Genomic DNA, 14,218 nt, shown 5'->3' with positions numbered 1-14,218 from the left:
CACTCTTAACCAGTTCATATGTGTCATTATCTGTGGTTTTATGCTCTGTTTTTCCTGTATTTTGAGTTTTTCTAGTAGTTTTGTGTTATGATCTGCGGTTTGTTCTGTGTTTCCATTGTTTCTTCAGTTTCATCATTTATTCTTCAGGTTCTGTAGTCTTAGTTAGTTTATCTTTTCCTGCTGTCTGTTCTGTATCTGAGCTCGATCTTTATTCTATAGTTTCCTCGGTTCCCTCAGGTTCTGGTCATTAGTTCCACTCATTCGCCTGTGTTCAATCCTCTCAGCCACTTTGTCCTCAGGCTCCCACAGTATTTGTCCCCCCTCAGCGACGATCAGATCCTCGCTGTTACAGCGACTTGCACCATTTTGTGTTCAGTTTTCAGTTTTAGTCTAGTTCTGGTTAGTTTTCTCTGTGGCTTTCCAGCATTTTTGGGTTTTGTTTTTCCAGTTATAGTTTGTACGTATTTCCGGATCTTTTTGTTTAGTAATAAATGACTTCAGTCCACCTTCTACCTCCTGTCTTCATCTGATCATCATTTGCTGCTCTGCTTTTGGGTCCTTACATCAACATCTTCCCTTAAACACTGGTAATGTAATATGAAACTACATCGCCGGCATGCCTGCAGAATGCCTCACTGAGCACCCATACTGCTGTGCTGAACATGAATCCCTAAAATCTTAATAATTAAATTTTAGCATACATAAATAAGTCATTCACCCACTGACTCCACACCTTGCTCCAAATGAACTGTCCCCTGAACAGCACAATGTGAAGCAGTGCATCATAATGCCTTCAGGGAGGTTCCACAGATGTAAATATCTGTAAAATATGAGAAAGTCACTATCGGAAGCAGCTGTCAGGTTCGTGAAAAACCTGCCAACGCTCAGTTTTCTCATTTTAGAGGAACAGGGAAGAAAGATAAGGAGGTTACTGTCAAATGGAAAAGATCAACAGTGCAGCAGTTTCAATTCCAATTTTGATGTGTTAGCCACAGAGGAATTTAAATGCCAGGGCTTTGTGTAATGAATCTACTTTCTGATATGACATACACTGAAAGTGTAAAAGATGCTGACGTAGATGAGAGGCAGATGATCAATCCTGGTCAGGCTGAACTCCAGATTGAATCTTATCCTCCCTGCGCATCACTGACTGAGGACTTTGAGTATTGTGATGTGAACTGATAGGACAGGACACACCGAGCAGCGGGATATTAGCTTGTGTTCATTCTCTGATCAGAGGCTCACACCTTTATGGATAAATTACCTTGATGGTGATTCTACTGTGACGGGAAGTGAGGAGACATGGAGAAATGGGACGGGATGAGGACGACAACAATGATGATGATGAACATGATGATGACAAAATGAGGAGGATGATGGTTGTTTAAGAGGCTGAAAAGGACATTTTGATGACAGTGGTTACTCATGGTTAAGGCTGATGACACAATTATAACCAATTTCACTGGATGAGCTCATTTTCGTCCATAAAAATATTCCATTAATAACCCCAAATATTGATTTATACAGACTGTATCTGTGCTTTGGAGCCTATTTGCTATGTTAAAAGATGTGACTCCTTTGACTTTGCCTGGGAAGCTGTGGGGGAAGTAAAGTTAAGCCAAGCATGAACATCAGTCATGCTTGTTCAACTGAAAATGAAAAAAGAAAAAAAAAACTGGTTTGGGCTTCTGACTGGTTAAAGAATCCCAAACAAGAGCCATAGTGTTACCAGTTCACCATCATAAGTTTAAATGTGTTGGTAAAAATGCTTCATACTAAACAAGTCTAAACAAACACAAACTGCAGACCACCTGCTGTGTTTTCTTTCTCTTAAAAACACTTCCAATGACAATACTGGCTGGTGTTTACATTCAAATCGTAAAACTATACCATAGTGAGAAACTGACCATTTGCTCTGTCCCACCCCCTTTAACTATTACTTTTAAAACAAGCAAGCAAACTGCTGCCAACTGTCTAAAAGCCTGCTACAAAGGGTGCAAAGATGAGTTTGCTTCTCTCTTTAGTCACTGGGATATTCTTTAGAAAAAGAGTCTAAAAGCTGCTAAATATTGAGGATATTTGCACTATGGAATCAAAATGGCATCGAAACCAAAACTCCTTACAAATAAAGCAGAGATGGGAGGCAGAAATTAATATGGTTACACCGCAGGAAGCCTGGGAGTGGGGGTGTAGTGAGGCACACCTGGTCACAAGTTCAAATACACGGAGGGAGCTTAAGTGGAAAATAATTGTTAGATTCTTCAGGACTCCAGAAATAGTATCTAGAATGAGCCAGTAACATTCCAGCTTATGCTGGACGAATCGTGGAGCACATACTGCCAATCATACCCATATATTCTGCTTACGTCCCAAACTAAAGACATTCTGGGGAGAGGTATTTGATGCTCCTAAAGAGGTTTTCCAGAAGGATATACCTCAGGATCCTACTGTGGCTCTAACAGGAGTGATGCCTAAAGGGTTGAATGGGAAATAGCTTTTAAATATATTACTTACAGCAGTAATAACATATGGCTCCAGAAGGTTTGGGACCTCTATCAGATGGAGCACATTACATATTACATATTGGCAGCATTTTGGGTACCCGGCGGAAATGATAAATGGCAGTAGAGTGACTGATGATACACAGACAATATGCAAGCAGTGTATGAAAATAATGCCGTACACCGCAGTAATTAAGTTTCAATTTGTGGAGGAAGAAGTTTATTAAAAGCTCCTGCTTACATCATGCATGTAAAGAGTTATAATAAAATGCATGTGCAACTCGGTTAAATAAAAGTCTGTTGGTTCAGTCATATTTTTTCATGGTAGTTTTCTTAAAATCTCGGCTCGTTCTCGTGCGTCACACCCCTGCTGAATGTGTATATTTGATTTAATCTATTTAATGTATTTAATTGGGAGTGGAGATTTGGATTTGTTTTGTTTCTCATTTGCTTGTAATCTTAATTTGGATATAATGTGTATAATTGTCATCTATATACTAAATGTTGTCTCTGAAAACCCTATAAAAAACAAGTAAAAAAAAAAAGGCATCAAACAGTGAGGATCTTTTGGTGGACCTGTCACTTCTTTACATTACAAAAAGAAAAAGTGATTACAGGCTGGATCTGCTTTGGTGTCAAAGAGAGTTTAAGCAGCTGATAAAAGAGCTGTGGAATTATCCCGGTGGCTTCCAGGTATATTTAGTTGTTAGTGGTCCTGTTTAATAACCTGCTGGTTATTAAAAGTCAGCCTGTCAGAACACAAACGTACTCTGTTTGTAGGTATGTTGTTTAGGTTTTCTTGATGAATGAATGTCCCAGGTAAAACCTTCAGTGATTTAATGTACAAGACGCTGATAATGCTATGAATATAACGCTATGAATCTACTATTCTGTATTAAATAAGCCAGTTATGGCTCTTATGTAATCAAAATGTCTCGTAAATCTTGTTCGGATGCCAGTAAAAACATTCTTGGACAAAAGTTTATGGTTCTTCTTTTTATCTTGATGTTTTTCCAAGACTCCAACATTATTTTAAATGTGATTGGAAATGACACGGCCCAACGACTTTTGTTTCTGTTAGAACTAATAAAGCAAATTTCATCCCATCTTTGCACATTTTATCTTGTATTTTGGGATTACATTGTATTATTTGGGATGTATTATAAAAAATAATGTGTAGCTCTCATTAGGGCCACGAGCACATTGCTTCAACATGTGAGCAATGAAAGACTGGCAGGTCTGCAGTGCACTGCCTTATTACAGATGCTAAGACCTGACAATCAAGGGGGAGGAGGCTATGCAACAGTTGATTCCATTGTGAAAAGCTCCATGCTTATATAAAGAACCATTACATACCCAAACTGTTGTTGCTGGAGGAGCTGTTGCCAACATCCACAGATGTGTTGGTTGGACCTGCTGTTTGATTGACTGAGTTTTTGCTGGATGGAGAGGAGGGGGAAGAGAAGGAGGAGGTCAACGTGGATGCTTTTATCGTTGAGGAGGATGAAGCCTTGGATGCTGATGAAGACGAGCTTTTGGTCCAAGCAGCTTTAGACAGCAACCCTAAAGGTTTTGCAGCTGCCGGTGCCTGCAGCTCTGCTGTCTCTGCCAGCATGGTAAGAACAGATGAGAAAGCTGCCCGCTCTCTGCCCGTCTGCAGCCTCTCCTGCCCCAGCCAGGCAGCTGGGTCTCTGGGAGCGCTGGGCAAGTCACCCTCTGCTTCCACAGGTTTCCATCCAGCTTCAGCCCAAGCACCAGTTTCTCTCATAATCCCAGTCTCAGCGTAAACTTTGCCACCGGCTCCGGCACGCACTCCTGCCTCTGTTTCTGTCCAGACTGCTGTTCTCGCCTCAGCGAACACTCTACCCTCAGGCCAAGGTCCAAGTTCAGCCTCAGAACCAGCATCAGGCCCATCTTTGCCTTTAAACCCAGCTCTGTCGTTAATCCCAGGTGCTGCAGAGAAGTTGGAGGGTGCTTCAGGGTCCAGAGGTATGTCAGCCCGCCGCATTGACTCATAATGACCTCCCTCAGCTGCTGGAAACAGAGACAGTAGGCGAGAGAGATGGAGAAAGGGATGGATGAAAGAAGAAGTAGAAATAGTGTTTAATTAGAAGGTGTGTGCGACAGTATGACAGTGAACAGTTCGACTAATCAGTCCCCCAGGCCAGACAGAGACGACATGTGCCCTTCCTTACACATAACCGACTCATGCACACACACAGCTGGAGGCCTCTAATCATTAGTTTGCATAATGCCATCGCAACTGTCCGACTGCCAAGAGATTTAAACCTGCTCTGCTCGATCGTGCACAACACACTCGTATTCAAGTCGCTGCCAAACGCACACACATATATGTATGCATATTATTCCCCTGCCTCACAAATACGTATCAGGAGGGATTAAAAACCTCTAAAACTGCGATTGTGGAAAAATAGTAATAATGTCAAAAGTAGGTCACTTATGTTTTTAAAGGATAAAGCATAGGGAATTAATTTCAGTGTCCCAGGATGCCTAAATTAGGACACACACACACACACACACCCCAGTCAGCTGTGAGCTCACAGATACAGATCTGATCCTTTCAGTTAGCTACGCAGACCTGTGGATTATCATTATAAGATCCAACAAAACCGATCATCATACCTCAGAACACCAAAGAGAATTAAATAAACTTCCCAAGCACGGTCGGGTGTTTATTGTGGATCTTTTACATGAAAACTGAGCGGCAAAGATTACATCCTGTCAAATAATTTAACTTCAGCCTTTAGCTCCATTTTGAAAACTGTCTTCATCTCTTCAATAAAGCCTGAAGGTTTGGCAGACTGAGGCGATTATCCCATCTAATGCATTCAGTCTCAAAGGCACCTTGCCTTAGTGGAAAAGAAAGATGAGAAAAAGCAAGGCTGACCGTCTGACACGCTTAGTGGCTGCCGCTCTGAGACACACGCTTTTTATCGCATCTGCTCATTTGTTCTGAAAGTAGATATGCTTAGTTTTGATGGCGCTCCAGGTTGACATTGAGGATCTTCTGGTTTCCACTCAAGCAATCATTAGATTGTGATTTTTTTTCATCTCAGCACATGCTCATTTCAGCCATGTGTGTCGCACACTTCCCACGCTGCTCTAGTCTCTGTGGAGGATTGGTTAATTAAAAGACAGTGATTTTGAGCTAAAGAGGCTTTGCAGAACACGCTCTTGGCTTAGCTGCTGTATATCCTCTGGAAACCTGCTATAAAGCATTTCAAATAGCGCACCATTAACTACCACCACTGAGCAATCTGTTCCTTGTTACACGATGTCATATCATAAATGTGATTAAAAGAGGAAGTTGACAACTTTTATTCAAGCTTCTTTTGGCTCAGAGTTGTGTGTTAGTGCTCTATTAGTCAGTTTTAGAGAGAAGGTAAAGTCAGAAATGGCAGAAGCAATTACTCTGGGTATTACAGGGTGAGTAACATGCCTGCTGAACTTAAAAGGCATCCTTCTTTTGGTTCAGATTAATCTCATTTAGAACCACCACAGCTTTTCTCTAGACACTTTGATATGAAGCGGGATAAACACATTCAGTCAAACACACTCAATGATTTTGGGAAAAGCAGTAAAACACAGTTTGCTGCAGCATCTTTATCCATTACTTAAAATGATGGACTAAATGCATTTTTTTCAACTCAATCACATCCCTTTGCAATAATCTAAAATTGTTGTATGTTGAAATAAAGTAAAAAGCTACATTAAAAGCCCATAAAAATCTAATTAAATGTTTATTACTCACAGTATATCAGTATCTGCCATAGCAAAATCAGTTTTGTAAGTATCCTTACAGATATGCGAGTGTTTCCTGGAAAATAGTTTAAAATGTGGATTAGTCATCCTTCAGCAGGGGGCATGAAACTTTCTTTTTTTTTTTTCAAATTTCAGAGCTAAAACAGTGGGTGTGGGGAACTCGTGCAAATAGTTCTGTGCTAACCATTCTCTGGGGCCTATAAAGGGTCAGAAGATGTGGACACTTCTGGGGGCATATACTGCAGATTGTAACTAAGGCTATGTTCACATTAACAGGCTGAAATGTCTAAAGTCCGCTTTGGTTCATATTGGAGTTTTTTTCAGGGCTGTGTTTATTCTGATTATCATAAAACAGCCAAAGCCAACTGTCAAGCTTTTCTTGACCTTTTCAATCTTATCTTATACAACTGGACAAGTGTTTGCTGTCCTCTGGAACTAAATGTCATCCATAATTTTGCTGCAGCAGTTTCAGGTCTCAGAAATACAGCGTTTTTCAGGTAGTAACATCTTTTAGTGCACAAGCACTGCTTCAGTGGACCGTTTCATTCCCGTTAAAGTCAGATGCCAAACCTTTTGGTTATGATTGTGAACTGTCAAACATAATCTGTTTTGAATCTTAATCAGGATTGAACGACGTGACGTGGCTGTTAATGTGAATGTAACCTCCCGTCTCTGCCTCTTTTTTCAATTGTGTACAAAAAGCTGTGGCGGTCAGCTCTAAATCCATTGTTTAATCTGTCTTTTCTGGGCTACCGCTCAGACGTGATGGCGGAACATGTCAGAGCGGAGAGCAGGAGTGGCAGCTTTGCACCATCTTTGGTTAGAAATGGCTTGTTCATAGATCATGAAAACAAGATTCCACACTAACTAAATAAGAGATTTTCATATACTTAGAGCCTGACTAGCATAATGCTGTGGTCGTCATTAAGCAATGCATTTCACAAGCCACTGTGAGGACACACCTTGGCTTGGCTCTCCTATCTGGTCCCTGACTCCACTGTGAACAATGAATCTCTGATGAATAACCTTTGCCCCAAACTACATGAAGATCACACTAAATGTCACATACTGTGATGTATTGGGAAAGGAGTTGCCCTCTGGTCAGTGGATGTTGACCTGGTTTCCAACCCCCGCAGACGGCAACTGTGAGCTGTGGTAAAGCTCCAATTTAATTTAATCTGTTATGCTCTAACTAGCTGGTGAAAATACGTAGTAGAATATTTAGCCACTACAGATAGATAATAATGTCAGGAATTAGTTGTAATTACTGCCAATCATACACATATATTCTGGTTAGGTCCAAAACTAAAGACATTCTGGGGAGAGGTATTTGATGCTCTTAGTTAGAATTAGCAGACCCAAACAGCGCAGAGGGGAAGGTGATTATAGGACTTAGTCGTCAGTGAGACAAGACAATCAGCTCCAGATGAATGCTATTGTTGCTCTGTGTCTGCAGAACGATTACTAACCATCCAATAAAAACTAAATGGCAATAATAATGTGTGCTAATGTGTTCTTTTTCCTCCAAATATTCTGAAAAACGAAAACCGTGTTGACTGTGTAATACTTCTTTTCCTTTAGAGTGTTGACTCCGATCAGCCAGAATCTGCTGGGACGCTCGTTTTACCATCAGGAATGAATCCCTGGTTGTGGAGTAAGCAAACAGTGAAAGGATAGATGGGATGGACTAATGAAGGGATTGATATATGGTGGAATGGATGGGAGGACTGCAAATCCATGTTTGTTAGCAGTGTTTTCTTCTCCAACAGTTGCCACCTGCTCTGGCTGAGAGCAACATATGTGACTCTGCCATCAGACCTCTGACAAAACACCAGGAAAGAAGAACCTCTACTGAGAACAAATATGGACAGGATGGATGGATGAACTCGATGGATGGTAGAACAGAAAGTGTGGATTAAAGATGGATAAATGAGGATCACACATGACCTGACCCGCTTTAGGTTTTTGGACAAAATATGCAGGACGTGTTTCCTGTTTCTATGCAAGAACATTCAGCTCATAGGAGATTATGAGAATCATGACATGGAAATGGTTCACAAAGCGCTGGGGCCATTTACAGGCTTCAAACTTGTAATCTTATGCATTTATTATAGTGCCTTGCCAGCTGGCTCTGCTGATGCCTGGCTGCATCTCTTCAGATTCCAACACAAACCTAAAGCTTTGCCAGGTAGCTGCAAGCTTTCCCAGCATTCAGATTAACCATTTCCAGGTGCCTGTCATAATATAATGATAATGTTTACAGTCTGTGGCCATCCCTGTTTGGAATACTTGGGGTAACCAGCGTTGGTCCGAGCTGCCACTCTGACTGTGAGCAGGACAGGTGGTTAGGAAGTGTGAAGACGGTGCCGAGCCAACTGGTCCTCGGCTCGGTGAAGCCCCATGAAAAAATGAGGAGGGGAGTGTGGTTAGCTCTATCTGCCAGCTAGCCAACCGGTGGTGGCAGGTTTTCATTCAAATAATCATGCCACACACCAGATAAAAACAATACATGTCTTAATCTCCATCTTAGAGCTGCACCGGCCAAGATTTACCTATTCCTACGCCAGCTTTACTGGTGTGATTTATATCATCAGCCTCCAGTGTCACATTATCTGTGCTGAAGAAGACACTGTAGTTTCAACCCATTAGTAAAAGCAAAACAGCAGGCACTGGCAGAACATTTTTCAGACAAAGAGAAGGAGCACAGAATGCTCTAATGATGCCATCACCAAAAGAATTGCTACTTCAATTTCTGCATATTTCAGAAAAACAATATTCCTAATTATTTAGTCAAAACTTGTTTTTTCAGTATAGCTTGAGGCTAACACGTTGTTCGGGATGGTTTCATGTCTTATCTCAAATAACACAAACTACAATCTGCATATAACTGAAGAATCAGATGTTATTTCTGTGTGAAGTCAGCAGCATATCGAATCATTTACTTCACAATCACTTGGCACTTTATTATTATTGCATATTTTTACATAAAAGGCTTTCTTTTAGATTTCTTGTTCATGGAGAACTTTGAGGTCATATCTGAAGGGCAAGACAGACGAAAAACATGCTATTATTATATAAACTTTACAATAAATGATCCGCGGAGTGTGCTTACTTGGCAATTATTAATACATCAGATTCTGTTTTAATTCCAATTATTGTTTCCTGCAGAAATAAAGTGTTCAGAGTAGGAGTGCTGATGGCAAGTTAAAGCCTTTATATTTTCAACGTGGTAGAAGACTCAGTGGGAACGAGGATGGTCCTCAGCCAGTAGATTTTGTCCAACACAGTGATGCCGTCCAACAGGATGGGTGCTCGAAACCATTTCCTGAAACTATTCAGGGCATCCATCTGTCTGAGTGGAGGCAGGGATTATTGAACTGAGGGATAGTTAGGTAAACGCATCAGAGGATGGAAGAAGGACTGAAAAGAAACACAAATGTGACTTCAGTGTAAATGTTTGGGCTGTTAGTCTTAAGTCATTTTTCCTCAGCAGATTAGTTAGGACTAGGAGTGTTACTATGACACGAACTGACACAATACAAAGTGTTGATTTGTTTGTGTGACAAAGAGCCCAAAATTACAGCCAGAACACAAAAAATAAAAAGAGAGAAAAGTTGACAGATCTTGCATCATGTCATTATTTTTACGACTCAAGAAAATCAAGAGCAATTTAGTTCAGCATTCTCTGAGTGGGAGACAGGGATGTCTGAAAAGTGTAACTTCCTTTCCTCGGTGATATGAAAAAGAGATGGAGAAGTGTTAGAAAACTGCCTGACAACAACATCCACCCAAAGTGTGAACTGGCTGCAACAGAATCTCACACTGACTGAACGGTGAAAATGTTTGTTCAGGATTTATGGTTATAAAAAATACAAGATTTCACATAGAAACTGGATGGATGGATGTATGGATGGATGGATGTATGTATGGATGGATGGATGGATGTATGGATGTATGGATGGATGGATGTATGGATGGACGGATGGATGTATGGATGGATGGATGGATGGATGGATGGATGGATGGATGGATGGATGGATGGATGGATGGATGGATGGATGGATGGATGGATGGATGGATGGATGGATGGATGGATGGATGGACGGACGGATGGGTGGGCGGACGGATGGACGGGTGGATGGATAGATGGATGGATGGACGGACGGACGGACGAACGGACGGATGGATAGACGGACAGATGGATTTATGTATGTATGTATGGATGGATGGACAGACGGACGGATGGATTTATGGATGGATGGATGGATGTATGTATGTATGGATGGACGGATGGATGTGTGGCTGGATGGATGTGTGGCTGGATGGATGATGGATGGACGGACAGACGGACAGATGGATGTATGTATGGATGGATGGATGGATGTATGGATGTATGGATGGATGGATGTATGGATGGACGGATGGATGTATGGATGGATGGATGGATGGATGGATGGATGGATGTATGGATGGATGGATGGATGGACGGACGGATGGGTGGGCGGACGGATGGACGGGTGGATGGATAGATGGATGGATGGACGGACGGACGGACGGACGGACGGACGGATGGATAGACGGACAGATGGATTTATGGATGGATGGATGGATGTATGTATGTATGGATGGACGGATGGATGTGTGGCTGGATGGATGTGTGGCTGGATGGATGATGGATGGACGGACAGACGGACAGATGGATGTGTGGATGGATGGATGGATGTATGGATGGATGGATGGATGGATTTATGTATGTATGGATGGACGGATGGATGTGTGGCTGGATGGATGGATGACGGATGGACGGACAGATGGATGTGTGGCTGGATGGATGAATGGATGGATGGATGATGGATGGACGGACAGACGGACAGATGGATGTGTGGATGGATGTATGGATGGCTGGATGGATGGATGGATGGATGGCTGGATGGATGGATGGATGGACGGATGTATGGCTGGATTTATGGATGGATGGATGGATGGATTTATGTATGTATGGATGGACGGATGGATGTGTGGCTGGATGGATGGATGATGGATGGACGGACAGACGGACAGATGGATGTGTGGCTGGATGGATGTGTGGCTGGATGGATGAATGGATGGATGGATGATGGATGGACGGACAGACGGACAGATGGATGTGTGGCTGGATGGATGGATGGATGATGGCTGGACGGACAGACGGATGTGCTATTGGCTGCATTACAACTCAATTTGAAATAGACGCACACATCTTTTTGATATATTCTTTTTGATGTTTCTATGCCTGTTGGACTGTATCGATGTGACTTTATTGTGCTACGTAAAAGGAAATTTATCATCAATCCTTTTCTGATGAGAAACTTTGCCCGTATGAACCAAACGTGTCATCATTGTGATTTGATTTACGATGGCGCTGTGCGTGGTATCTGTCACCTCGGTGCAACAAAGTTGCAGTGTTCGGGCCTTGCTGTGCTTCTTGTACAACCCCAATCAATAACAAAGCTTTAAACATAACATTTCAAGAGTTGAAGCACCGCAAATCCTTAAATCCCACAAGCTAACTTTAAATTCCTCTTGTTCTTGACCTTGGGATAAGAGAAAGCTTAACTGACCCCAACTCATCAGTCATTCTCTCCTTGTGACTTTTGACAGATTTCACAGAAGCTTTGATCATTTAGTGCCGCAGTAGCCAAGCCAAATTGTACTGATTCTAGGTCAGTGTCCAAATATAGACCGAGAGCTGCTAATCAGAAAGCAATCGAATAAAAGGCCATTACTGATGAACAATTCTTGTGTGCTTTGTCAAGGCACAATAAAAGACCTCCATCCTCCACTTCCTCTCAGTCTGCACAGATGAAATTAGACTATGAATGACTATATTACATGAAATGAAAGCTAATTGAATTACATTAGCTTGTCATATGGTGTGTGGTTCACGCTAAACCAAGTGGAACATGATATTTAAAGGAAAATTAACATTATGAAGTTTCGATAATAGGAGAAATGTCCACACATTGATGGCTGTGGCGGTGCTCATATTGTTGTAAAATACATAGTTTTACACTCAGAGGCTCGTGCGTTTAGTTTTGCTTATTTAAAGCAGTGAGACATCCATGTTTTAGATAAAAGAGGTGTTAAAGTAGACTGTGACCTTCATTACACTAACGTAGGAGAGTTTGAAAGCTCCATAGAGTTGAAGTTCACATATTTCCCAATTCAACTAGAAAGGCTTTTATTATTTTTCTGTTAAATGCATGAAAAGCTGCTCTTAGATTTGGAAATCAGCAGGAACGCAACCTTTCCTCACTGGTTCCACTATATTCAAACCACGAACAACTGAACAGCTGTTCAGTTGTCAGGGCTCCTGGCATCACAAATAAATGCAGAAACGATCCTTTAGCATCGGTTTGCAGGGTACTTGGTAAACATAGTGAAACTGTGTACTTCCAGGTCATTATCTGACACTAGACTGATGCTGCTTTGTAAAAACCAACCAAGCTCAGCTCCACGCTCAACTGTTCATGGTCAATCTTCACAGAAGCAGTAAGCCACAATATTTATGCTCATTTGTTAGTCTCAAACTCTGTTCCCAGCTTCTCTGTTTTCTTTCTGTCTGGTTTGTTCTGCTTTTTAATTTTTGTTTAGTTCATGGTTTCCCGGCTTAGCCGTGCTTTTGGTTTCAGTTTTTGATAAAACTCAGTTAAGTTTCTCTCCACCTCCGGTCTGCTGTCTGCATTTGGGTCCCCCACAACCTTCCTCCATCAGCTACCCTCACGTCCTGGCATTGTTGTAGCTGTTGCAACACTTTTGCAGACCAAGTCCGTGCTCTATAGAAAAAAAAACACTCCAATTGAAGTCACTTCTGATGAGGGAGCACAAAAAGTCACAAAATGTCAAGCTGAAATGTCAAACATTTTGGCTGAATTCAGACTGAACCATGACAAGAGATGCTGTGCCAAACCTGTCAGAGAGTTTCTACCAAAAGCTCGAATGAGATCCTTTATTGATTCACCTTTTAAAAATATTCGCTTTCAGAACCTGAGAGAATTTTGAACTTCCAGCATTAATTTTCAACTAGAGGATGCAGTAATTGTAAGTCTTTGAATGCCTAATTTCCCTTGAATCAAGGAGGAAGAGAGAAAAAGGAAGAAGAGGATTTATGTTCATCCTGAGAGATTCCATCTTGTGCATGCATTTAAGAAACCCACGAAGCCACGATGCCTTCTTTATACAGCAAAACATACAGCAAAGTAATTCAATCAAAATATGAGATCAATCATTAAATCAAAAGAGGCAACACAGAGGCTGAATCTATTTAAGGTAACACAAATCAACTGCCCTGTTCAGCTTGACAACAGAGCTGCCTCTGGTGCTGGGTCTCCACAGCAACCGCAGGGATGCTGTCACCGGCGTAACCATTACCTCACATACAGAAAGAATCAGCGCGTTCTGTGATAAAGTCAAGTCTGCTCCGCCTGTTGTTGTATCACCTTGAGTTACAGCAGCAGCGACACAGAGCCGTAATAAGGTGGCGCGATGTTATCAGGAACAAACACATTATCAGCGCCAATTTTCGAGTTCGCAACCGAGCGGAGCACAAAATTAACTCATGTCATTTGACAAACACGAACAAAAAAACACAGACAAGGAATCTGTGGACCGGATATATCTATTGATAAAGTGAATTGGTGGGACGCATGTTTAGTTGCTTCTGCTGTTATTCATTTAACAAACAGCCTTCAGCTTCCTGTTACAGTAAACCATATGATCACACTCTACAGATTAAAATCCATTCATGGTTTCACTGGTGACCCTTTTTAAAAAGCTTATGATAAGAGACCGCATTGGACGTCATTTCTAATAGCAGAATGCATATGAGAGCTTAAGAGTAGGTGCCAACAGTCCACAGATAAATTATAAATGAACCCATAAATTGATCCAAAATG

The 14,218-nt window shown here is 41.6% G+C and overlaps 1 protein-coding gene across 3 annotated transcripts in view; it reads right to left on the bottom strand.

Annotated features, from left to right (window-relative positions):
• kiaa1549la (KIAA1549-like a) overlaps nucleotides 1-14,218 on the bottom strand; it is a 124,044-nt gene that overhangs the window by 79,524 nt on the left and 30,302 nt on the right. For 2 of the 3 annotated variants that reach the window (XM_072386596.1, XM_072386598.1), the window contains exon 2: nucleotides 3,858-4,535. In XM_072386596.1, the coding sequence (XP_072242697.1) occupies nucleotides 3,858-4,535 (678 nt within the window). The remainder of the gene's footprint in view (nucleotides 1-3,857; nucleotides 4,536-14,218) is intronic. The other variant, XM_072386597.1, reaches the window with a different exon arrangement.

The sequence above is a fragment of the Leuresthes tenuis genome, unplaced genomic scaffold (genome assembly GCF_036924035.1).
Source record: "Leuresthes tenuis unplaced genomic scaffold, fLeuTen1.0.hap1 SCAF_5, whole genome shotgun sequence".
Taxonomy (NCBI): domain Eukaryota; kingdom Metazoa; phylum Chordata; class Actinopteri; order Atheriniformes; family Atherinopsidae; genus Leuresthes; species Leuresthes tenuis.
The sequence above is the reverse complement of the archived record's forward strand: the minus strand, read 5'-3'. Positions and strand labels throughout refer to the sequence as shown.